The sequence below is a fragment of the Pteropus vampyrus genome, unplaced genomic scaffold (assembly GCF_000151845.1).
Source record: "Pteropus vampyrus isolate Shadow unplaced genomic scaffold, Pvam_2.0 Scaffold95, whole genome shotgun sequence".
In the NCBI taxonomy this organism is placed as follows: Eukaryota; Metazoa; Chordata; class Mammalia; order Chiroptera; family Pteropodidae; genus Pteropus; species Pteropus vampyrus.
In genome coordinates this window covers 4,944,548-4,968,993 of record NW_011888876.1, presented here as the reverse complement: position 1 = coordinate 4,968,993, position 24,446 = coordinate 4,944,548, and the positions used below count along the sequence as shown (strand labels likewise).

Below are 24,446 nucleotides of genomic sequence, written 5' to 3'. Positions count from 1 at the left end.
CAATGAGTCTCCTGAGCGCTTGGCCTAAGTGAAGCAGCTTGCCGGCTGTGCAGTGCAAGCAACTGGAAGCGCAACAGGGAATCGCACACAAAAAATATTTTTAAGAAACTGCTTTCATCGGTAACAAGATTTTGAGAGGGATATAGGACTCTTGGCTCTGTCATTTCTTTACTCCTCTCCACGAAGAACTTCAAGCACAGGGTAGGGCAGAAACAACTTTGGACCGGGAATGGGAGTATCTGCTTCTTTCCCGGCTCGGTAACTACGTGGTAGTGACCATGAGCAAGTCGTGTCGCCTCTACAGGCCTTGGTTTTCCTTCGGTGAGGTGGAGCGCTTGAGCCAGAAGAATTTCAACTTAAAACTCCTGCGGCCTTGTTCCCACACGTTTTCGAGGCCTCCTGCAGCCAGAGCCCAAGCTATCGCAGCACACGTCGCCCTCCCCCATCAGGCTCCATCTGCTTGGGCTGAACAAGCTCTAGGCTCACGCGTGACTCCTCCTTTGCTTTGCTCTTCGGCGCATATGGGGTGTTAGGCTCTCCCTCCACTTACCCCTTCTTGCTGTCCTTGCAGACTCAACACAAGTCTCCCCCGCTATGAGTTTTCTATGATCATCTCGGTCTTCCCTAACTTCACTATCCTTTTGGATAGATACTGTTTAATGTGTCTTCATAAAACTTCCTGAACTAGACTGAGAAACACATGGAGGGCAGAGTTCCAAGTCTGATACCATTTCCTTATCACCCAGCACAAGGCTACACATTCGGAACCTTCCTCTGCTCTTCCTCTGTCTCCTAGTGTGGCTGGGCGGGATAAATGAGGTATTCATGTGAGAATGTCCAGTACGTTGACTAGACTCGATTAAGAACTCAAATACTAATTTCCTTCCTTTCCTCTCTCTCTGTATATTGGGCGACTGGTCTTCCCATTGGGTGTTCTACTAAAAAAAAAAAAAAAAGGTATTCATTTGGAAGCTGAACACCTAGACTGTGCTAGCAGCCTAAGAGGACCTTGGGCAAGTCAAAATTTCTCTACAGCTTAGACCTTTTTTCAAGTGAAGATAAACAGCACTTGTTCTCATCTCTTATGATAGGAGGATGAAGTGAGATGATCCATGAGAAAGCACTTTCTTTTGAAGAGCTACCGGCATTATTATCTTTCATAAGTCCTAGTTTCAGAAAGAAAAACCTTAAAACAACACGAGAGACAGCGAGATGTCAATGTTAACGGATGATCTGATGATGACTGTGAAAATCCCACTCTTGATATAGACTAGAAATGTCAGAAAGTTGTTTTACTGTTCCTCGGGGTAGAAAAGCACAGATACTGAAAAGATTAGGAAGCTTTCTTTTTTGAACTTAATCACCTGGCATCACTCATCTCCCATGCTGACATATTTTCTAAGTCAAACAATATCATAAATATATCTGGGGGGCTTCGTGGGCCTCAGAGTCTGGGCAGATCCATTCGACAGTGTTAATTGCAAAACTAATTTTTAAAAAGTGGTATTAAAATCTCTGTATTTATTGTAAGTAAACTTCATTATTACTGTCTTCTGCACTAAAGTATGCCAAGGTTAGAAGTAGGAAAAGAAAAGAGAAAAAACATAGTCTCCAAAATAAAGTGGGTTTTTTTGTATTAATAAAAGTCATCAACATAAGAAAGAACCATTATACATGGTGAGGAGGGCAAGGGTTAAAATATATTCATAAAGGGATAATTCTGTCCTAAATCATTTTGGAAAAAATATGAGGAACATGATAATGGGAAGGTAATTTGGAGAGAAGCATATCAGAAGAAAATTATTTTTCTAACAACAACAAAAAAGGCATCAGACATTAGTGACGCAAAATATTTTAGGACTATAATTTAAGGGCTCTGCTTTTCTCCCATCTCAGAATGTAATCGCCCAGGCAGGCAGGTGGTGTGGTGAGAAAGAGAGATGTGTATGTGTGCGGAAGGGGTGGGGGGTGGGGGGGAATTGTGTGATTTCATCTCATTGTTGATTTCTTCTAATCTTAGTGTACAAAGTCAATTAAGGAATGCCTATCCAAAACAGATCACCACTCTAATAAGAAATCACATAAAAATGTATTCTCTTATTTTTCTTTGTGAAACACCTAACCACATTTAAAAAACATTTCAGCTTTATTAATTTGTATAAATATGCCCTTGCCATAATTTGTAATACATTTTATAAGTGACTGGAGGAGATTTCATGCATCGCTAATTCATACATATAAATGTGAAGTTTGCATTAAATGTCTCCAAACAAAACCTTGCTGGCTATGTTTAGAAGGAAGAGGATAAAGAAGAGACAGGAGGGCTCTCATGACAAAGACTGACCTTCTTAAAATTAAGGCTATTCTGTTTTGAGCATCAACCTGCTTCTAACATGGCCCTGGTACCAGGATTTTAAAAGGCCTCAGTCTGGGAACACTACAATGGTTGACTGGCTTAAAAAATAACATGCTGGAACCAGAGGAAACAGCGCTCATCAGTGGTGGGCAACATCCCAGAGCTGCTCCTCAGCGCTCCTTAAAACTCCTTTGGCTACCCGTTCTCATCTCTCACCATTTTCAGGTTTGTGCTCCTACAATGTGCAGAAAAGATCCAAGCTGCATACTCCCCACACGCACTCTAAGCCACCAAGACGGCTCGGACCTGTGTTCTTTGGGTATACTAAAATACCCGATAGATCCTTCTTGAAGATGGGCACATTTTATAACTTTCTTGGAACACATTATGGCACTTATTACTTACAACAATATTTTTTCTAAAACCTCTATATTACTAGAAGTGGAATTTTTAAGACGTAATATTTGTATCGTCTCATAGTTCAATTTTCCATTAAGGGAAAATCAACAAACGGCAATCAAGTGGACAAGTAAACAGTTGTAAAAATAATGCTGAAACTGTAATGAAAAACACAATAGACATTTCTTGGAAATAAGATTAAGGTCATTGCTTTGTCATTTTTATTGATGTTGTTAGTAAATTATAGTTTCGTAAGAAAAAAGTTCTGAAATTGTTTTTAAAATAAGCCATTTAAAAATAAGCCATTAACCAGTAGCTCATTTTTTTTAAAAAGATTCTTAAACTATTTTAATTATCTTAGCGTTCTAATATTCATAATTGTCCAAGAAACAGTTTACCATAATGCAAATACTAAGGAAATGTTTAGATGATTTTGTATTTTTTTTTTTAGTCTAGAAATCTACAGGAAATGCTTATTTCCTCAGAGATATCGTTCTTCGTCACCTAAACAAAATACAAGACACTATTTAGCGACGTGCCTTTTAAATTCAAATTTTAAGTTGAAGTTTAGGAAAAACAGTCTATATAATACTCATAAGGTCATGGAGTCACATAACATTACTTGGTAAAGTCAAATGTGTTCGTATTTAAATAAAAATTAAATAGCACTGGATTAAAACCCAACCATTCTTAATCATGGTTTAAGTCTGATAACCAAAACCAAAAAATTGAATGTTGTGCAAAATACAACCCACAAACGAACCAATGCAAAGCTCTAAGCTTTAAACTTTTTGATAGTGTCAATAAAATCCCCAGGAAAGGAGAATACTGCAACTCTCCTTGGAACATAGGTGTTTTAAATCATGGTTAAACAGACAGAATGTTAAGAATGGCATGGTTTTTATTTTCCATAGCAGCTTTATTGACACTTTTTTTTGTAGTAAAGTTTGAAAATCTGACACTACCTGTCCACATAGAAGGGGAAACAAAACTTGGTCAAAGTCTGTAGAACTTCCTGTGGAGAGAAAGAGAGATAATTTATACATCTAATGGGACCAATAAATCTAACATTAACCATGGCACACAACCTAGCAACTTTACCCTAAAGAAAGAGGAGACAGATGAAGAAATATGGGCTTTATCAATTATATGGGAGGAGTACCAGGCAGTCAATCATGAGAAATAATAAACATGATCAAACTTCATTAAAAATGAAAAATTAATCAAGAATCACACATGGGCAAGCAGCAGGAGCCACACAGGAAAGCTCTGAAGGGAGGGAGGCGGTTGGGTTGCTGAGTGTTAACACCCCTCCAGGGACCATCTCCAGCCTGACCATATGGATCAGAGTGAATAACACCGAGCCACATGGGTTTGGCCTGGCAGGGCCGCTGTTGCTGGCACTGGTTTTGCCTGTTACCTAGGAACAGAGGGGGCCCGGATTAGACAACGCTTCCCAACATCAATAGGTCAAATCACAAACAGAACGGAAAGCCAACTTGAAGATAATTGTCCCTGAACACTGTCAACCACATTTTTTAGAGTATAAAACTTCATTTACTTACTTTGTAAAGAAGTTGCCATTGCTGGCAGAAATTTATTTTGTAATCAAACTGTAACAATTTTAAGTACATACTATTTTTAGTTAAACGTCATCGTAATTGGACACACTTACCTGCTTGTAATTTATAAAACTCCAAAAGAAACTACCAGTTTAAATATCTATTTACAAATATGTAGGTATATGAAACCAAGTGTGTTATTCAGGGGAAGTATACAAAAATGGAACAAAAAGCAGAGTGACATCTGAAAGACTTATTCATAAAAGAGAAGCTTCTTACATTAAGAAAAGAACAAACACTACTATATGAAACACAATACATAGTTAGAGGGAGGGTGACTTTTCCCAGGGGACACGTTTCACATGTACTGCATATATATACATATCTAAACACATATACAAGTAATTAATTAATTACTACTTCCTTCATGGAACTTTCTCTAGTTTGACTTTAACTGCAGACTCAGCCCACAGTTGGTGCTCAAGTTCACGGACCAAAGTTATAAATTTTAAAAAAAGTACTTCTTTCATGAATTTGATTTGCTTTTTAACTATTTAAAATCTCAACTTCAAGACAAAATGAAGAACACATTTTTCAGTCACTGAGAAGCTGGTTCAAATTAAAACAAACCTGCCCACTGCAAATCTTAATCTGAGTGATAAATTAAAGATCAGTTTACAAACGTAGGACTTTTCTAACCAATAATAATGAATTATCAATGCTACCTGAATTGATGCTTCTCGCTTCATTTATTTTTAAAACCGGTTCTATCATTCAAGAAATAAACCACATCAATCTAATAACCCACTCAATGAAGCAGAAAGCACATTGACTTGCTCTGCCAGAGCATGTTCCGCCTACATAATTCAATTGAGCATGTCCTATTTTTTAATATCATCTTGGACTGGTACAATATACATCACAGCACTATTAAGGCATGTCGTGAAATAGTAAAGGAACAGGAAACAAACAAAAAAGAGTGGATAAGACTACCTCAGCACATTCTAAGAGGCATTATTGGTACATTAGCTCATTTCACAGTGTGACATTCAAAAGTCCTTCTATATTATTTTAAAACCCATTATATTTAAATAAATTGCAATAGCTAACAGAGAAGCAGAAAAACAAGAGCAATTTCTCAGTGCATAATGTTATTATCAGGCAAATATTGGGAAAGAGGTCATATTTAAACATTCATTCTAATATCTGCAGTTTCAATTGTAAAATATAATTTTATAATTTGTATAATCCACGTACACAAAATTCTTAAGATTTATATGCAAAAAAAAAATTTTCCTTACATATTTCCTTTCACTTCAAGTTTCAAATACCACAAAGCATCTCTTTGACTTCAGAATATGTACCGAGTATCCTTTAAAACTCAGTACCAATGCTCACTCTTTGCCAAGATCAGCTACAAAGACAGTTATCCTTTACCCCCCAAAAGTTACAGGTGCAGAATTGCTTCTCTACTCTATGCTGGAGTCGAGCTGCTAAAAGGCCTCAAGATTTTTGAAAGAAAGGACCCCCATGGCTATAAGAAAGCATTGTGCTCTACAGCAGAGTCAAAGGAATCTAATATGCCCAACTTATTACTCACTGCAATAGAGAAACTACTTACCACTTTCTAATGTCAAGAGTAATAACCAACCGTGAACTTGTCTGTCAGATAATATTAGGACAAATATCAAAATACCCAGTGCAGACTGAGTTTAGCCCACCTCCCAAGAGCTTTCCTTTTTACCCAAGAAAGCAGTGATAAGTCTAATTAAGCAATGGGGCAGGGGGAGAAGAGAAAGGAAGGGAACATAGGCAAATGCAGGCACATGTTTGTACATTACAATATGTTTCTTCATGTTTGTGATATTACAAGAGCTTGATATTCCAATTTAAGTCAAACAAGACGGTGGTGTGCTGTCAGAGGAGAAAACAAAAATGAGCATTCTACTCTGTTAGGCATGTTCACACCTTATCTCAATCAAAACTGAAAAATCTACTTCTTAGTGTAGGAAAGGGAGGACAGGAAGACGGAGGGAAAACAAGCAATGTTTCTTGTAAATAAAAACTGCTGAAATAAATGTTCTTAATACTGTTTTCCCTATATATAAACATCCAAAGGAAAACACAATTACTTGAATATGAAAAGTACCACTCACCAAGAGAAGGGGCATTAAAACCCTGATTTAAACACATTTTAAGCATCAGATTTATAGCAGAGTATCTTTCAGCATTAACTTTATAGGAAAACAAGTCATTCACCAGTTACTAACCGGTCTTTCTCTCTAGAACCTGTGTCTTTGGCTATGGAACTTTCTTTGCAGATGGTAATTTTCCTGTTTTCTCCCCACCCCACCCCCTTCTCTTGCCTACACAAGCTCTTTCAGACGACCAGCCTCAGCACAACCTCAACTACTGCCACATAAATCGGATCTTAGAGATGCAGTACAGCTGATGAAATGTAAATGACCTCATTGCTAAGGCAGGGGGTAGGGAAGACTGTGCCAGCTCTCCAGATCAATTCCCAAGTTTATATTTTCACAAACCTTTTTATGTACAGTTTGATTTTTTAACATTTTAATGAGCAAAAGAGTGAATCTATAGTAGCTAGTCACCACAGTTAAAGTGCAGGGCATGAACTAGGTCCCAGGGGGGAACCAGTCCACCATGTCACCACTGGCTTTAGGACATTCGCCACCTGGTTCCATGTCCCCAGGTTCCAACTCTTTTCATAATCAAAACACTGCTGACATTATAAACCCCAGACGGGTTTTCTAAAATCCCTCCCAATCAATACATCCAACACATAACTTATTGGAGACAACACTGAGCTCATTGATTAAGGTGAGTTCAGTAGCAAAGTTTTCAAAATAAATGAGACAAGAATACAGCATTCAACCCCTTTGTGTCACCAGACAATTTATGAAATAGGCAATTTCCAAAAGGGCTTTCCTCCTAACAAAATATACAATACTTCATGTGGGAAGAAGTAGGAGCAGAGGGGGCAGGGGAGTGTAGATGACAGGCAGTCACACAAACCTTTCGGTTATACATATATTAAACAGCAGATTGCACAGTGCAACATCTACAAAGCTCTGCCCACAAGGAGATACTAAGCCTCAGACCGAACCAAAATATGAAATCAACGCACTTAGCACTGGATTCACTTGCAAATGAAAATCAAAATGAACTCAAGATTCAGCACCATCTTTTTTGGATTCATTTCACCCTATTTGAATTCTCATCCAGTCAAAAGGCCCATCAAGGGAATTTTCTCCAATCTGGAGAAAGTAGATTGTTATGCTGAAACTGAGCCATTCTCTTAAAAACCTGGTAAAGCTTTAAACATTTATAATATTATTCATCATAGAATCCTATCTGTAGGCAAAACTTCGAAGACCAAATTCAAGGTAGTGAACTGGGATTATCAATAATGAGAAGGCCAAACCAATTCACCTGAATTTGGGGTGCAGGGTGGGGAGGGTATAAGAGATCCTCCAACGGCCTGATATCAGTTCGGATGTCAAATACTTTGTTTTCATTGCTTCACTGAAATCCGTGAACAAAAATTAGTTATATCTGGCCGTGGAAAAGAAATGACACAGGCATATACACCCCACAAATGAATGCCATGTGAAAGACAAAAGCGCAGGCTGATTATAATGCCCGCTGGGGTTACAGAATGTTGGGAGATGAGGCACGTTCTCAGCAGTTCAAAAGGAAAAAGAAAATACGTGCAGGAAAACATTTAAATAAAGGAAAGAGATAGCGTGAATAAATAAATATATTTTGAAATATGTAAAGCTACAATCAGCCTCTTTGTAGCTTACTGAAAGCTAGTACAGCAGTCAATAATTTACCTTTGTCCAAAAAGAGAGTGAAGGAGGGAGAGGCGGGCAGACGGGAGGAGAACATTTCCTGAGTTTCCTACACCTAATTTATTTGTTCATTTCAAAATGTAGATGCGTGATGAAAAGATCAGTGGAGCTCAGATTCCTAAAATACTCCGTTTCTGTGCTTAAACATTTTTTTTTAATAGCACGAGGGAAATGCTGACCCTCGAAGTCCTGCAATTGAGATCAGTGCAACTGACTTGAAAGAAAAGCCTTTGATTGATGATCTTAAAACTCAAGTTGAAAGTTAAAAACAGAACACACACAAAATTCAAACATACAAAAAGCTAACAAAATTTCGACTTTAAGCCATTTCCAGTTAAAACCTGGAACTCCAAATGAAAGCTACCAGAGGGTTTTCGTGCTTGTGATTAAGAGAGGGTAAAAGCGAATGCTAAGGTCTTAGATGCTTAATTAGCACCGAGGTTAAGAATGTTGATCAGAAAATTCCTATATGTGAAAACAGGAAATATAATTTTTCTCCTTCCCTGTAAATGTCAAATTAAATCCAAGACCTATAGTAAAGTTATGACCAAACTTTTTTTTTTTTCTCCCAGTGAGAAAAGCTTTGAATAAGGGATTTTACAGAAAAGGACTTTCAACACCCAAACATAAAAGCTGGGTCAAATTTCTAACAACGCTGCTCTAATGTTACAGAGTCTGCTTCCTTTCTTTGGTATATTTCAATATTTATTCCCAGTTCGCTTTCATAAACTTTAATTTTGAATAGTGTATATGTTATAATTATGCTAATTTATATAATACCTAATATGCACAATGTTGTAATTCAAAGATAAAATTACAATGAAATATAGAAATCCATATTCTATAATGTATCATATAAACTTTAAATCTAAATTATCAAGTACATTAAGCATATAGGTAGAATGTTTACAAAGCAGAAGAGGCACCTCTAGAACTACTTTTAAGTATAAATCTTCATGCCCTTTGAAGTCCAAAGTAAAAATAATGGAACTTATTTAAAAATTTTTAATTTAACAAAGCTACTTTATCTTTTGTATCCCTTCCTTTCTTCAAAAAATTACTAAAACCAAGTTGTTCCCAAATTAAACACTATATAAAATCCTCTATTCTAAGGCTTCATTTTATTAACTTTAAACCTTATAGCAAAGAGGTTGAAAATGAGAGCTGTATTTATTAGTCAATGTTAAACACCAATAAACTTCTTGACACTTGTTTTAAATATTTTCAAACGAACAAATAATTTGGTTGGAATCTCTTAAAATCAGCATTAGATGGCATCAGTAATAGAATTCCTTGGACTTGACATTATTACTCTAAAATATTCTGCCTTGTTCCTCTCCTTAAACACTTTAAATCCTGTTATCTGCACATTTATGTTATCGATATATCTAAAAGGAAGAGAAGTTGGGGGGAAGCGAGGGGAACATACAAGTCAGCACATACCAAAGGAACAGGGTCCCAACAGTAAAACTGCAAACATGGTTTCATTGAAGAAGCAACTTGCCCTCAGGAAGATGGTATTAGGAGGGGCGGAAAAAAAAAAGAGCACTGATAGAAATAGTATTTTGTAAGCATATTAAAAGCTGTCAGCTTTTAAATATTTTAAATGCACACAAAAATGTGCACAGATGGGCAACTTTTCTGCTCACATTAGTCTAGAAAAAAATCTTTCATTATCAAGCTCAAAGTCCTTGAATTTTTTAAACTTAATTGTGCCTCTATTTCTTAGAATTCACACCCCAAGGCCAAAGCTTTCCTGCCACCAGTCCTTCAAATCTGACTTGGACATTACACGGGAGGAGGCTCCAAGCCTCCCTGAGGTCTCACTCCTTTACAACACACGAAAAAGCAGTCGATAATGGGCCCATGCTGAATTCACTGCTCTCCACGTCTCCTCCTGGGACACAAGCCTAGCAGATGTGATAAAAACTGTGTCAGAGAAGTGGCTCTAGTTTGTGCCTTAATGACAACTTAAACCTCTAAACCAATACAACCAAAGGACTAACAGAACTGGCTGTTACCTCTCTCTCCTGCCAATCTTCGAATATCTCTGAACTAAATTAGCACCTCTACCCACAACATCCCCTGCCGCCCCACCAAATCCATTCTAATTTTAAAAGATAAATGCATTCAGCAAACACATCGGCAGCAAGAGTGTCTGGGCTGTGTGTGCATGTGCGTGTGCGTGTGCGTGTGCGTGTGTGTGCGTGTGTGTGTGTGTCTCCTATAATTAAGCCCTAACACATATTTCATGTAGTTTTTATTTTCTCAAGGTATGATTGTGCATTCAGATGTCTTAAAGAACTGCCTGGTATATTCCCTCTGATCACCACCCCAGTAACCATATTAATACATACAACTGGTAGAGCTTGGGTTTCCAAAAGGTGCCTAAAGGTATAAAAATTTATTTTAAAATATGTTCAACCATAGGAAAGAAAAGAGATATTCTGAGTTACTGAAACATTCTAATTATTAAAATTCATACAGGAGAATTTTTTAAACCATGGGTGGTTATATTTTTCTTTTGACTTGTAAGAACTCTTTGTCTTATCTAATGATACGGTACCAAAAAATAGGTTTAACTGTGTACTTCTGATAACATTTTCTAAATTCTATAATTCAGCCTTCAGATGATAGGTCTTTTTACCCAGTATCTTGAAAGCCTATTCAGTCACAATTGCATACCCACTTAATCAGCAATCATTGTTCTGGGATGCAGGACTTTGTTGTCAAGACAAGCACCAAAACCTTAAAAAAATTTTTTTTTCAGAACTGGCATAAGAAAAAAGTGATCTTTGTCAGACAAGGACAAATTTATGCAAATCTTTTATAAACATTCACAAACATTTATTTAGCTTTTGAAATGTTGGCCTCATTTGAGAGCATGAAAATGAGGGGGAAGTAGGAAAACGCAAAGGACAGCTTAGAAGCTGGCACGCTACATAAATATTCAGAAGGAAGATTATAGGATTCATGTTAGGCTGTCTTAGGCTTCTCCAAAGTCCACACAGAATAGCAAAGAACAAAACTAACGAGAAGTACAGCAGATGTTAGACAATGCATCAGCCTCTTTTCCTCTCTCACTTGGCTATACTTGGACGCTTTTATATTTTCTTTCAATATGGTTAGGTCATTCAAGGATTCTCCTATAGACTCTGTATTGTGGCTACAGATCTATAAGCTGGAGGTCTGTCAGCTTTCCAAAAGTTTCCAATGAAAAGGCATTATGCAAATTCTACCTCTCTTACCCTCTTTCAGGAGGAAAAAAAGCCTCCAGTATGCAGTCATCGGAGTATTGGAAGCCCCAGCCTTCATTTCTGTATAGCTGTGTTTGCCTCAGGGCCACGCTGCTTGTTTTGACAGTGGATCCCCCTAGATAGTTGGGATTAGTCGAGCTTGTTTAGATAAACTTGAAATCAAGGCCTTCTCTAGGTAGACAGCTAGATGTAGCTACCGAGTTTCCAGCTGCCTCCTCCTTTCATCCCCAAACAACTGGAGATTCACTGTAGCTATCACAGCCACAGGCTATGTCACATACATAAGTACAAAATTAAAGGCTGCTAAAAGAAGCCTTTGTAAGTCTTAGTGCTAAAATAAGGAATCTGTACTGCTTGGTTTATACAAATTATTCTAGCACTACCAGTATGGAACTGAAATCATCAGTTAACAAGGCATATTAATCAAGGTTCCCAGCTTCTTTGGATAGACAGGATTGTAGTTTGATAATATACCTAACCTTCTGCTTCTTAGCTCTTGTATGAGAGTAATCGCTTAAAACGTTGAAAGGGAAATAATAGGCTTTATTTATCCAGTGGCAGGGGATGTCAGACACCATCAACAAACACTGTGAGCAGAATATGAAAATCAAAATGTAAATACCCAATCTGCTTTTGAGAGAGAATTATTTAGCAATTGATTAGACAGGGCCTCACTAAATAGTCATCTCCAATTACAGCACTGTTTCAAATCCAACTTTTATTTCGCACAACTTGGAGATTCTGAAAGAATGACATCAGGATCAAGAACTGTGGAAATTCATACTCAGAACAGACCGATGACACCTCATTACAAAGGCAGAAGGCAGGTGATACGAAACACTACTGAAATTTAAAAGTTATACAATTCAAATAGCTTTCTAAAATCTAATACTCAAGGATTTTACTCTTTTGCAACTAAAAAAAGGTCTCTTCAGAGGGCCAGCAAAACGAAAGCCGAGAAGATGATTCAATTCCACATCCATGTTTTATTGTATTTTATAGATCTTGCTCCAACAAGTAGATGCCAGGGTTTACCCGAAGCTGCCTGGGATAAGCCAAACACAGCGATGGTCCTGGAACAGGTTTTAACATTCTCCAGAACTGTTCCATGAGATACCAGACAGGCCAGAAGGACTTCTGCCCCCTGACCACACTGTCAAGTCACACAAGGCAGTGTTTAATCAATCAAGTTCACATATCACCAACGAAAATGTGTTCTCATAATTCGACAGCTAAGTCACTATTTAAAAGGAATGCTGAAGACACATGCAAGACGGTCTGGAACTGCTGTCATCAATTTGAGGTTTTCCTATGAAAGTTTTGGTTCATTCCATGTACAACTCACAAACTAAAGAAGTAGTCAGAAAACTTTTTCTCTAAAGGGCCAGACAGTAAATACTTTAGGCTTTGTGGCCCACTTAGGATCTCTATCACAGATTCTTCTGCATTTTTTTGTTTTGTTTTGTTTTTTGCTTTGCTTTGTTTTTACAACTCTTCAAAAAGGTAAAAATCACCCTGGCTCCACAGTCGCACAAAAACCAGTCCTGGGCTGCATCTGGCCAGTTGGCTGTACTCTGCCGACCCCTGATCTAGAGCATCAAGGAGCACGGTCACACAATGTGACTCCAACAAGCTTGCCAACACCCTAAAACTCAAATTTAGAAATTTAGAAATTCCCGAAAGGTATAATGCCGATGCCAGCCACGCTGGTTCTCTGATAACCCAGCAACACACACACAATTACTGACGAAAGGCCAAATGTCTACAGCATACAGATGTGCTCTCTTTAAAAAAAAATTTTTTGTTATTTAAAACACAAAAAAGAATACAGAGAATTAAAAATAAAACATATTTGCACCACTCGGAATTTGCAACTGTTTTGTGGCCTAGACTCTTCAGAGAAACAATCCTTCTTACATTAATAGTTCACTACTATGAGTAAAGTCCAGGGGGTTTCTTGACAGATAAATGGACTTGTGCTCTCTGGATTCTTGAGAGCTCTTCAATGTGAGAGTTATTTTGTTTATAATATTTTTTAAAACAATATTAAAAGAGAAGAAGGCCTTTTCTGGTGCTTTACTCACCACTCAAACGCACATTACGTGCCCAACATTCTGTGGGATGTAGAACATAGAAGGGCCTCTTCCCGCCTCTCACCCACTCACTTTTGCCCCATTTCAACTACTTTCCCTTGAATGTGTTTCCCAGGACTTTAATCTTCCTTCTTCTCTCTCTGCAGCCTCTCCTATCAGTAGCCTACTTACACTTTAATTTCAATTGTCATCACTATGTAAATGGCTCAACTTCAAACCATCACTCCTGAAGAACATCTAGCGCCAGACCTCTACTTCCAACGGTCTTTTGGACACTTCTGCCTCATGTCCCATAGGTACTTCAAGGTCAACGCGTCAAAAGTCCAGATGCATCAACTAGCTCCTGGTACAATGCTACTTGCTAATCCCTCTCCCCCACCAGAATGAGAAAGAATCTCAGACCACCACTAATACCTGCTGGGAGACAGATGTGTGACTTAGATTTGAGTATTTGCTATGGTTCTTGAATTTCAAAATAACTTGAGGAAAAGCTTCCGATTCCTTAAAACCTTTCCCAAGTGTTAATAAACACAGAACAAGGTCAAGGGAGCCCCTGAAACCAAGCATATTTCAGTCAGCTTAGAAAACAAAACAAATGTATTTCCCTAAGCAAGATAACGTATTTAGAACCAGACAATATGCTAGAGGTCCTGTCTGCATGAAGCCTGCAATCTACTTGGAAAGACGGATGCTATGAAAATGCGTACACTAACGCATAATTTGAATTTCGACAGAAGCTGTGAAAGAAAAGAACAAAGTGCTTTAAGACAAAAGGACAGGTGCCTGAGTTTAGATGGAAGGGTCATCTAAATTCCTGAATTTAGATAGAAGGATATCGCAGGAGGTGACATTCTGAGCTGAGACTTTAGGAATGAGCAGGCATCCACCAGACTGGAAGAGGGATAGTGAAAGAACGACCAACAATAAAAAGTAAGAGCGTAAGCAAGGCCCATTGAACGAGCTCCCTTGGCACATTTAAAGAACTAAAAAAGGCCTGGCATGTTGCAGCAGAGGAGGTGAGTGGCAGAGGATGAGGTCGGACAGGTTGGCAGGAGCCAAGTCATGGGAGGCCCTGTAGGGCATGTTAAACAGTCTGGACTTTATTTCAGTGTATCAGGAGTCACTAGGAGGGTTTGAATCTTTTACGCCTTGCTTGTATGTCACTTTTTAACCCCACCATCTATCTTCAAGCCTTCCAGACTCTATGAGGACTCAGATACTATCCTCAGTGAGCTCCCATTGCCAATCCTGTCGTCCAGAGTGACCATAATCTCAGGACCCTAATTTCCACAGGAGGGAAAAGACACACAACTGGGTGCAGGTCAGGCCTCGGAGAAGGAAGAAGAACCTCACACAGAGCCTTAATAACAACCCTGGCAGCAGGGAGAGGGGTTGGGGCTAAAGAGAACAACAAAGGGGCTGTAATGAATTTGAATAGGACCAGCTTAAATCTCCCTTCAGAAGCTGGTACTTCTTCTGAGCTCCCAAAGTCCATTTTCCTGCATACAGAGAAAGCATGACTTTTTATTGCAGTAATCTGCTGCATAGCACTGCACCTAAAGAAGCCACTGATTATAAGACTATTAATTTTCAGTACCACTAGGGGAAAAAAAATTCTGCAAATGGAATGATATACCATCAACCGTAAGATGCATCCCATTTTGAGAGACTTTTAAAATATGAAAAAATGCACATCTTAGACTCAATGAAATATATTTTATAGGTCCGTCTTCCCTACTAGACTGAGTTAAGAAAGGTGGGGATCATATATCCACCACCAGTGTCTCGTAGAGCACCTAGCACAGAGGAAACGTCCAGTGAATGATGGTGCTAAAAGAATAGTCTGGAGATTTAAAAGAGGAGAAAAAACAGCATTAATTAAGCACCTACTGTTGCCGTGCACTGCGCTCATAGTCTACATGTCTTCTTCTTTAATCCCAATAGGGAGCGGTGAGATCACATGGGGCAAAGGAGACTTTTTATCAGATAATCAATATTTATTCTTGATATAGAAAATGAAGAGAGAAAACTAGTAAGTTTGTACAAATGTAATATTAGTTATTTCCGCCAAATGTTTATCATTTATGCTTAGTAACATAAGAATTATGTATATAATTTAAAGAAGCCTCTCTCCCACCTCGCTTTCCAGCGGAATGAAAATTTTGTGTTGCATCCAAGGGCCTCAGGTGAGGGCAAGCCTATATGCCAGCTGCCGAGCACATTCTGGTTTGCTCATCATCTCTGTGTAATCATGGTGCCCACTTTCACTCTCAGAAGTGTCCTGGATTGGATGCTATCATCAGAGTCTTAGAGAGAGCTGAAAAACCCTGGCTTGTCTAGAGGGTGTTTAAAACATAACTGTTCCATCTGCCTTGTGATGGGACACTGGGGAGTGGTGTTAGAAGAGTTAGTTTTTATCACTTGACTCCAGGCTCTTTACCCATATTACGGACTTAATGCAATACCAGACCGTCAATTACAGGGAAGCAGTAAAATCTTCCCTTTGCTTCATTTTCCTATGACAAAAATGTGCATCTTCACTAACTCAGCTATTGTGTACACATCACGACCACTTCTCCTCCCAACTGCACAAAATTAGTATTACTTCCTTGATTTACAGATGGAAAAAAAAAAAAAACGAGGGTGGAAAAGTAAAGCCTATGCTCAAAGATAAGTCTCGTAGAACATGGGGATACTTGCTTTCTATTCTTCTTTGATTCAAACATACAAAAAAAGAAAAAAGACGACGATGAAGAAGACAAAGAAGACAAGACAAAGAAGATGACAACGAAGACGAAGAAGAAGCACTTAAAATTTGTAGGGGGGATGATATTTGTTCAGAAATAAGCAAGGCTTGAATAATGAAAACTGCTTTAGCTGCCATTAAATGATTATTATAACAGATACATTTTAAAAATTCAGAAATACTTCTCAATTTACCAGGGGTTTAGATCTCCAGAAGTTATAAGTATCTGTCAGGTTGGAAGAGTTCTCTGATAACAAAAATAATGTTCTCAACAATTTATAGTTCAAACTTATAAAACAAGATGTTATTAAAGAAGCATCACGTTTGAAATACATGCAAATACAAGAATCTTAAATGCTTCTGGTTAAGCCTCTGCTAGGTAAGATGGGATTTAATAAATGTATGTTTGGGTTTGTCCTATCTCGTTCAAATTATGAGCCCAAAGATCACAGTGCGACTATTATTCTGTCGTTTATTATTATATACCAAATATTTGGCCTCTTAACATCCAGGTCCAGCACCATGTCCTAGAGATGTGGACACGAAGCAGGAAGAATCTCCAACTTCCTGTCTGGGGAGGAAGAGGATACGTAAACATGTACGTGCAACAAAGTGTTTCAGGTTTTCTGGCAGAAGTATGGTCAAAGAAAAAGGAAGGTACTGTCAGGTCTACCCAGGGGATGTAAGACTGACTTTTGAGAGATGAGTTAATAGTTACTAGACAAGCAGGTTAGATAAGAATATTCTAGGGAAAAGAGCAATGTAGAACAATATCATATTACATGCTTTACAAGACTGACATATAAGTAAATGATCTTTGATAAGCTCAATTTTCTTCAAAAGACAATCCTAATTCTTTTATAAATACCTTTTAATTTCTAACCATCAACCCCCACCTATTCTAGGCACACACACACACACACACACGCGCGCGCGCATACGCACACACACACACACTAGTCCACAGTCTGGGCTTGTTTTATATCACATTTGAAATCTGAAACTGACCAAAGTTAGACAGTTTCAAATTATGGTAGCCAGAGGAATCTTAACTCTACTGCATGTAAGTATTTTTAAAATGAAAGCTAACATAATACAAAGTACTACATGCAACCAAAAGGGCTAATTTATAAGGATAGCAGGACCTCTTACTAAATTTCAGAGGTTTTGAACATACAGATTTCACAATTAAAACAAAACAAATTAAAAATAATTAGTTATTTGAGACCCCGCTCCCCCTTTCATCACCATTTAAAGAGTTTCTATACTTTTGGTACCTTTTAAACACAAATATTCATGAACTGTTTCTGATTCTCTCTTCATCTTTACTCAACAAAGTACTCTCTCTCACCTTTATGACCTCTAAATTTTGCTCTAGAGAAGTGTAGGCTTAGAAAAGAAAGGTTGTCTAGAATTCTTCCTATTACCAGTCTGAAATTCTAGAGGTAAAGGTTATCACACACAACCCTAACACCTGACAAAACATAAACACCAAAACCAGGTTACCCTGCTCCCTTAAATCTACCCCTAAAATTATTAGGCATTATATAATTATCAGTTATTATTAGATGCCAAGTATTATCTGAGCACTCTGCACATTTCAAATCACTTAACCTTCACAACAGTCCTATGTGGTCTTTATTATCTCTAGTTTATAAGTGAGGAAATGAAATCCCAAAGGGGTAAACCCCAGTAAATGACAGGGCTGGGATTCAAACCCAAGCAGGCTGACGCCAACGTCCACGCTCCCAATCACCGCTATCGTGCCTCTGCGTTCTCCTTTCAGGAATCTGACCTCCTTTAAAGCAATCATGTCTGTATATTGCACACTTCATATTCACGATTATTCACTGGCCCCTAATTTATCCAGGCTGCTAAGAGACTTTAACACTGACTACAGTCATTCATATACCAGAAGAGTTCGCAGACTGACAGACAAGCAATACAACATAAGGAGTCAAGGTTCCAAATGCTGAGGACAGAATGACTAATTTGGTCAGGGCTAGTTGCACGAGAAAGTGATACAAGCAGGGCATTTCATGCCGAACTGAACTAAAGCAACTGGGGGATGGGGCGGGGGGGGGCGGTGTGGGGACGGGGTGTTAAGGAAGGCATTTGAATTATAAAAACAAAACAACATGAGCAAAAATACAGAGGTGGGAAAGAGCAACCCATGCTGGGAAATGGTGAGGTGTTCTACAGTCTGGCTGTAAAGGGAAATGGTAGGAAACCAGGCTGCAGGTTGGGTCAAGGTTGGGTCAAGGTCAGGCTATGATGGGCCTTAAATCCAAGTGAAGAAATCTGGGGTAGATCTCCAAGGCACCAGGGAACCATCAAGAATTTTGACTAAAGAGAAATGGTTGATGACATGATTTGATTTAGGTTTTAGAAAGGTATCTCTGGCCATCTTATGAAGGATAGTTATTAAAAGGTCATTGAGTTGTAGGCCATTAGGAAGAGCCCACAGGAGAAGCTGAGAGTGTGAATGCAGAGGGAAACAGTAGAACAGGACAGGCTATGGAACGATTTCAGAGGGATAATGAAATGAACAGGACTCAATGACTGCAGACCTGTAGGTACGTCCCAGCGAGCAACGGAGACCGATTACGTGAGGCTGAAGTTAAGACTCAGTCTACAGGTCTCAGAGACAGCCGCAGACTACGTAGTTATTATCACTGGGTAACTCACCAGAAACACCACCATTCAGTAGTGTTTACAGATGTCTAAAATTTAGTGGGGCTTTTATGGAGCCAGAACGAAACCAGGAGAACACTTCTAATAAGAAAGTGTAAGTAAGGACTGCGTGATTACCATTTCCTGGAGTCAGATTCAAGTCAGTAGTAGCGCGACATAGCTGTATAGCTTAGCTTGGTGTACTTTCAGAAAGAATAGCTCACAAAGAATCTGTCTTTTTAATGAGTTCCATCCATACAACTGTAACAGCTAGGGAGTAACCAAATTAGGAAGAAATCTTCAACTTAAAAGAAGAGCCTTAAATCAGAAAATGTATCAATTTTTCAATTGAGTTTGGCTAAATGTTTAAGGCTTTGAAATAGTTTGATTAAGAAGCTAGTCCAACCTCATCTCATTCTTAAATTCACCCTTTTCTGGAAATGGAGGTGGGGGGCTAAAGGTATAGATATGACAACTAGCACCTCTTATATATACATTGGGTTTTGTTGTTGTTTTTTTTTTTCAGTTTGATTGTTTGTTTTAGCAGTTTAAAAAGTAGCAACCTGACATTTGTGCAAGTTAATAAATTTGACCTGTAACAGCAAGCAGGAAATAAGAAGCAACATAAAATAGATTATTTTTTAGGATTATTTTTTTACCCATCCATGAGCCTATAATTTGAAAAACATTTAAACATGCCAATCATCGGGAACAGGACACTTTTAAACATATACAAAGAAGCAGATGTTTAATCTGAGATGCATTTATACATCTGTAATCTATCAATGAATCTTTTCGAAATCTGTAATGTGGTCCATCAAAATAGCTACATTTGGTAACAATCATGGAGAATGACTCACTACTGAAGAAAGCTGATTCAGCAGGGTGCTATGTTGCTATTATGCTAAACAATCACCTCCCAGGTTTCAGGGTCTGAAGAGATTGAGAGTTTGTATTTGTGGATGAGAAAATTATGTTTCCACCTATAATTCCAGACTGCCAAGTTAGTAAGAAATATGGAAACTGACCTTTTTGAGCAACAGGTCAAAAAATCCGTGCATCAACAGTGACTCTAAGAAGAGCACATATCTAGAACAAACCCAAAAGATAATCTTTAAGGGCAGCTCCGAGACTTCCACTTGGGTTTCTCAGAACCGTTCTTGTTAACTTTACTAACTTCTATGGCTTCATAACACGAAGAACAGGAAACTGCACAAACGTGATTCACATGGTGGCATCACTACCCAAAGGTCCTAGTTTTCAGAGACATCCCCAATTTCAGGCCATGCCACTGTTCCACAAATCATCAAAACACCATGGACATGCACTGCCCTTGTAGCCTACTAGACACAAGATCCTTCTGGGAAAGATGGACTCTACTTCTTCTCTCCTCCTCTTTACCTGGTATAGTGTCTGCCTCACATTCTCCAAACACTACACTTACCAATCTCTCAATCAGTTAATGCACGAAATCAAATCTACTCTCTCAGACAGTTTCTGCCACCAAAAACAGACATGAGAGGGGAAATATCAGCAGATGCAGCCACTTAAAAGTTAGTCTTGTTAAGGCCAGATTGTGGAGCCATTTTAAAGTGTGATCCATTTGACCCTTATATAAGTAAATCCTTTGGATGAGATTCAAATGAACTGACAAATTCTGTTCCTTGGTATATGGTGTCATAAAAAGTTTCCAGGACCAAACTTGACCTCACCATTAAAGTGGATCAAATCTGAACAGACTATATGAGTAGGCTGGAAGCATGACAGCATCCACTTTGGAGAAGAATGGAGGAACAAAAGAAAGCTCAAAAGTTTCCAAGAGAAATGGGATACACCCAAGTCTGCTTCCATTCTTTGTGAGCTTGATGAACGCAAGGCCAGTGGACCACAAACTCCAACTCTCAATTCCAACTTAAAGACTCTACGGCTTAGACAAGTCACTATAAAATGACTGGCAGCATCTCTGTGGAATCAATGTCACATTTTATACAGACTAGGTGCTCTGCTGCTTATGTTTCTCTGCCTAATAATAATGGGAAAAATCAAATTTTATTTTACATTTTGTATAAATATTATACATGCACATCAATGTTGGTACAAGGAGACTTTCTTTCATAGTAACAAAAAAATTAGTTGCTGTGGATTATATCTGTAATTTTCTTATTAGATAGGATTCTTTCAATGAATCGGGGCGTGAACAAGTTTTGAATAGAAATGTTTAGTCTCTGGCTCATCAAGATTTGGAAGAAAATAACATGGAAGTTTTCATACATAGGAGCTCCCCCCAAAAGTGAGGCAATCACCAACAAACAAGAAGCAAGTCTTCAGTAAATATCATCTCTGTTGTCTTTCTAATCAGAATCTTCCAATCCATTCACACAGGATATACTGTGAGTATCTGTGAGCTTAAGAAATGTTTTCTTTGAAGCATACCTGAAGCATGAACAGATGAAAACTCCATATTTAAGCAATTACATGCAACTCAGAAATGCCAATTTCCATCACAATTAGCCTAAGTTATGCAACATATTTTTGTTCCTTTTTAGTATATAGGTGATGTATGTTTTTATAATTTGCTTAACTGCCTATAGTGAAATTTTAAAATCACATAGACCATATAAAACCATAAAAGAAAGGGTACCTTTTTATTTTTCCCAATGTACCATGTTTCTACCTTGCTTATAGAGCCTGTACAAGAAACACAGTTCATTTCTATATAAAGATTTCCATTAAATTTTTATAGTTTCTATAAATGCATAAAGATTGTTGGTTTCATTATAACCTCTGTTTCAGTGCCAGTGGAAAGAAAAATTACCTGCAACTCTAAACAGCCATCTACATATATGGGGGGGCGGGGAGGGTAAGTGTGCTCAGACCTCCGTTTAAAGAGCTCTAAGACACTCGCTGTATTTCACCAAAACATAGATGAGTACACTGGAGAAGCAACTTCCAGCACACTAAACTCTACTCGCCACTGTTAGAACAAACAGGCTATAAAAAGTGCAACTGTGGGAACAAATGATTAATTCTACATGTTTTAGTATAACAAGTAATCGTATTATAACTAATACGTTTTAAAACGGTATGTGTGATGCCTGATATATTTGACACATTACAAGGCTATTTACGGAAGTCTTCTCTCAGATAGGTTACTATAGCTTTATCCCAAATTATCCCATGCTACACAGTATAATTACTAAAGACTCGTTTTTTTTGATCTGAAAAATCATATAATGTTTTGAAGCCAAAGATGGGATTTTGATGGGAGTGGTGACCAAAGTTTGCTAACATGTTAATTTAGCTATCCTTTTCTCCCTTAATTCAATTAGTATTCATTAAAACTGCACTAATCACAATGAGTAAAGTTTTACCAATTATTTCCATAATTATGAATGAATACAGTAAGCATAACAGAATAATTATAAATCCACTTAATTAACTAAAAGCCTATTTCCGGGCAGGGAAAGATATTCGTGTTTTGTTTTCTTTTTAATGCTAGATTGACATGTTGATATCTTTGAGAAACCATTTCTAGAAATGAAAGAATTACATTATTATTGTGACTCTGCTTGAGAAAAAAATTTTCTATTGGACAGGCTGTATTAAGAGCCACATTATCTAAGGTTATAATAAGAGATTGAAAAGAATCTGGTTTAAACTACCAAAATCCAAGTAACTCAAAAACTGCATCTGTACTTTAGTAATCTTAACCCTAAAAAAAAAAAAAAAATTAGATTTCATAGTATTAAGCTTATGAGAGATAAGAATTTTTTAATTTCATAAGGAAAGTTTTTTTTAAATGCAGGATCCTTTTCAAGTCAGGATTCTATCAATGTTGGCGTTTTAGTATTTAAACTCGTTGAGCATTAAACAAAAGCAGATGAATAAATAATGTGAACTCTGAAAAGACCTTGCTTTCTGTCTTTCCTGTTGTTTTCCTTTTTTAAAAAATAAAAGCACTGTGTGTCTTTCTGAAATTAACAAAGCCCGTACTTTCAGGTTTAAAGACGGCCGGCTTACCAGATTTTAAATGAAATATTGAGTGCTACAGTGATTTAATGGTTTTAAACCATAGATGTCACTGCGGTCTGAGGGTGTCTCAGACAACTTAAGGAAGAAAAAAAATGGGGCACAGAGAAATCACTTTGTCAGTAATTACAATCAAGAGCCCTAAAATGTGGCACAGACTGCTCATTACTTCTTCCTTCTGTATCAAGACCCTTATTTACATTTCAGATTACATTTTTTATGAAACAGTAAGATCTATCAGAGCCGAGAGGACTGAAATAATGAGGGGAAAACATTTTAATAAAACGTGTTGGGTCTGCATTACTTCCGTGTCAGAAAGAAAGGCTACTTCTGTAGTGATGGATCATTTATTCTGCTTTAAAACGAGAAGCAAAAAGATGAAACTGATGAACTTTTACTGCCCATTTGTCTTTAGCAGACAATTAAGACAGAGAAGATCAAAATGGATTATCATACCACGCAGACAACTGGCCCAACAGTAATACATCTCCGGGACCACAGATTTGTAACTCTCTTTTATCCCTCCCCTTTCTTCTTACTTCTTTTTCCACTCTAAAGGCAGTGCTAGCTTTGTGGCTCAAGGAGAGCCAAAAGGCTGGTCATCATTATTCAGTCACAGATGTCAATCTAACCTCCCTTTTTTCTCAGTTTCTAAAGCAGTGAGCCACAATAATTTGTGACAGATTCTTTTACTGTAAGGTACAAAGAACACACAGAATAAAACATCTAGCAGCAGCAAGCGTCTCTGATCAAGTGTGCTGGTACATGGGAAACACACAAATGTAAAAACAAGCACTGGTAGTTAAGGCGAATGAAAAGAAAAACGGGGGGGAATTTGTGCGTGTGCATGTGTAGTAATACGTGCTATAGTTTGTTTGAATTATCTCAACTATTCCTTATGGATCACATCATAAATGTTTTAATACGAGAAATGTTGTCTAGATTAAGTGCATATTCAGCATTTAAGGTTTGTATGTAATAAAAATATTTCTAAGAATTCCTTTATAATAGCACACCAAGGAGAAAGAATTTGGTTTAATCCAACAAACGCTAAGAAGAGAAAACATGTTAGATCAGAATCCGAATGATAAAAGGGTAAATAAGAAACATGCAGGCCTCATTTCCTTTACCAGTAAATCAACTCTCAAATAAATTTCTGGGAATTTGGAGGTAACTTCATCAAAAATAAAGCAGATCTGTCATTCATCTTTCGTTCTTGAGTTACATGCAGAAAAGAAAACCATGTGTTGAGTCAAGTTGGAGGAGATGCTAAATAAGGCAGCGATGTGCACACACCCTCATAAGGCTACAGCTAGCCATGCGCATCGTCCTCCAAATTTCAAAACTATGTCACTGATCGAAACAAAGAAAACAAACTATCTAACCAGTGAGCATGTTAAAACAGCTGAAAGCTATCATTATTTTTTTAGGCTCTTATAATTTTTAATAATTCCAA

General features: G+C 37.8%; 1 protein-coding gene across 1 annotated transcript in view; it reads right to left on the bottom strand.

Annotated features, from left to right (window-relative positions):
- The window catches only part of DENND1A (DENN domain containing 1A), a 457,019-nt gene that overhangs the window by 354,884 nt on the left and 77,689 nt on the right, over positions 1 to 24,446 (bottom strand). Inside the window, exon 4 of the mRNA XM_023532960.1 lies at positions 3,721 to 3,770. Within this exon, the coding sequence (XP_023388728.1) occupies positions 3,721 to 3,770 (50 nt within the window). The remainder of the gene's footprint in view (positions 1 to 3,720; positions 3,771 to 24,446) is intronic.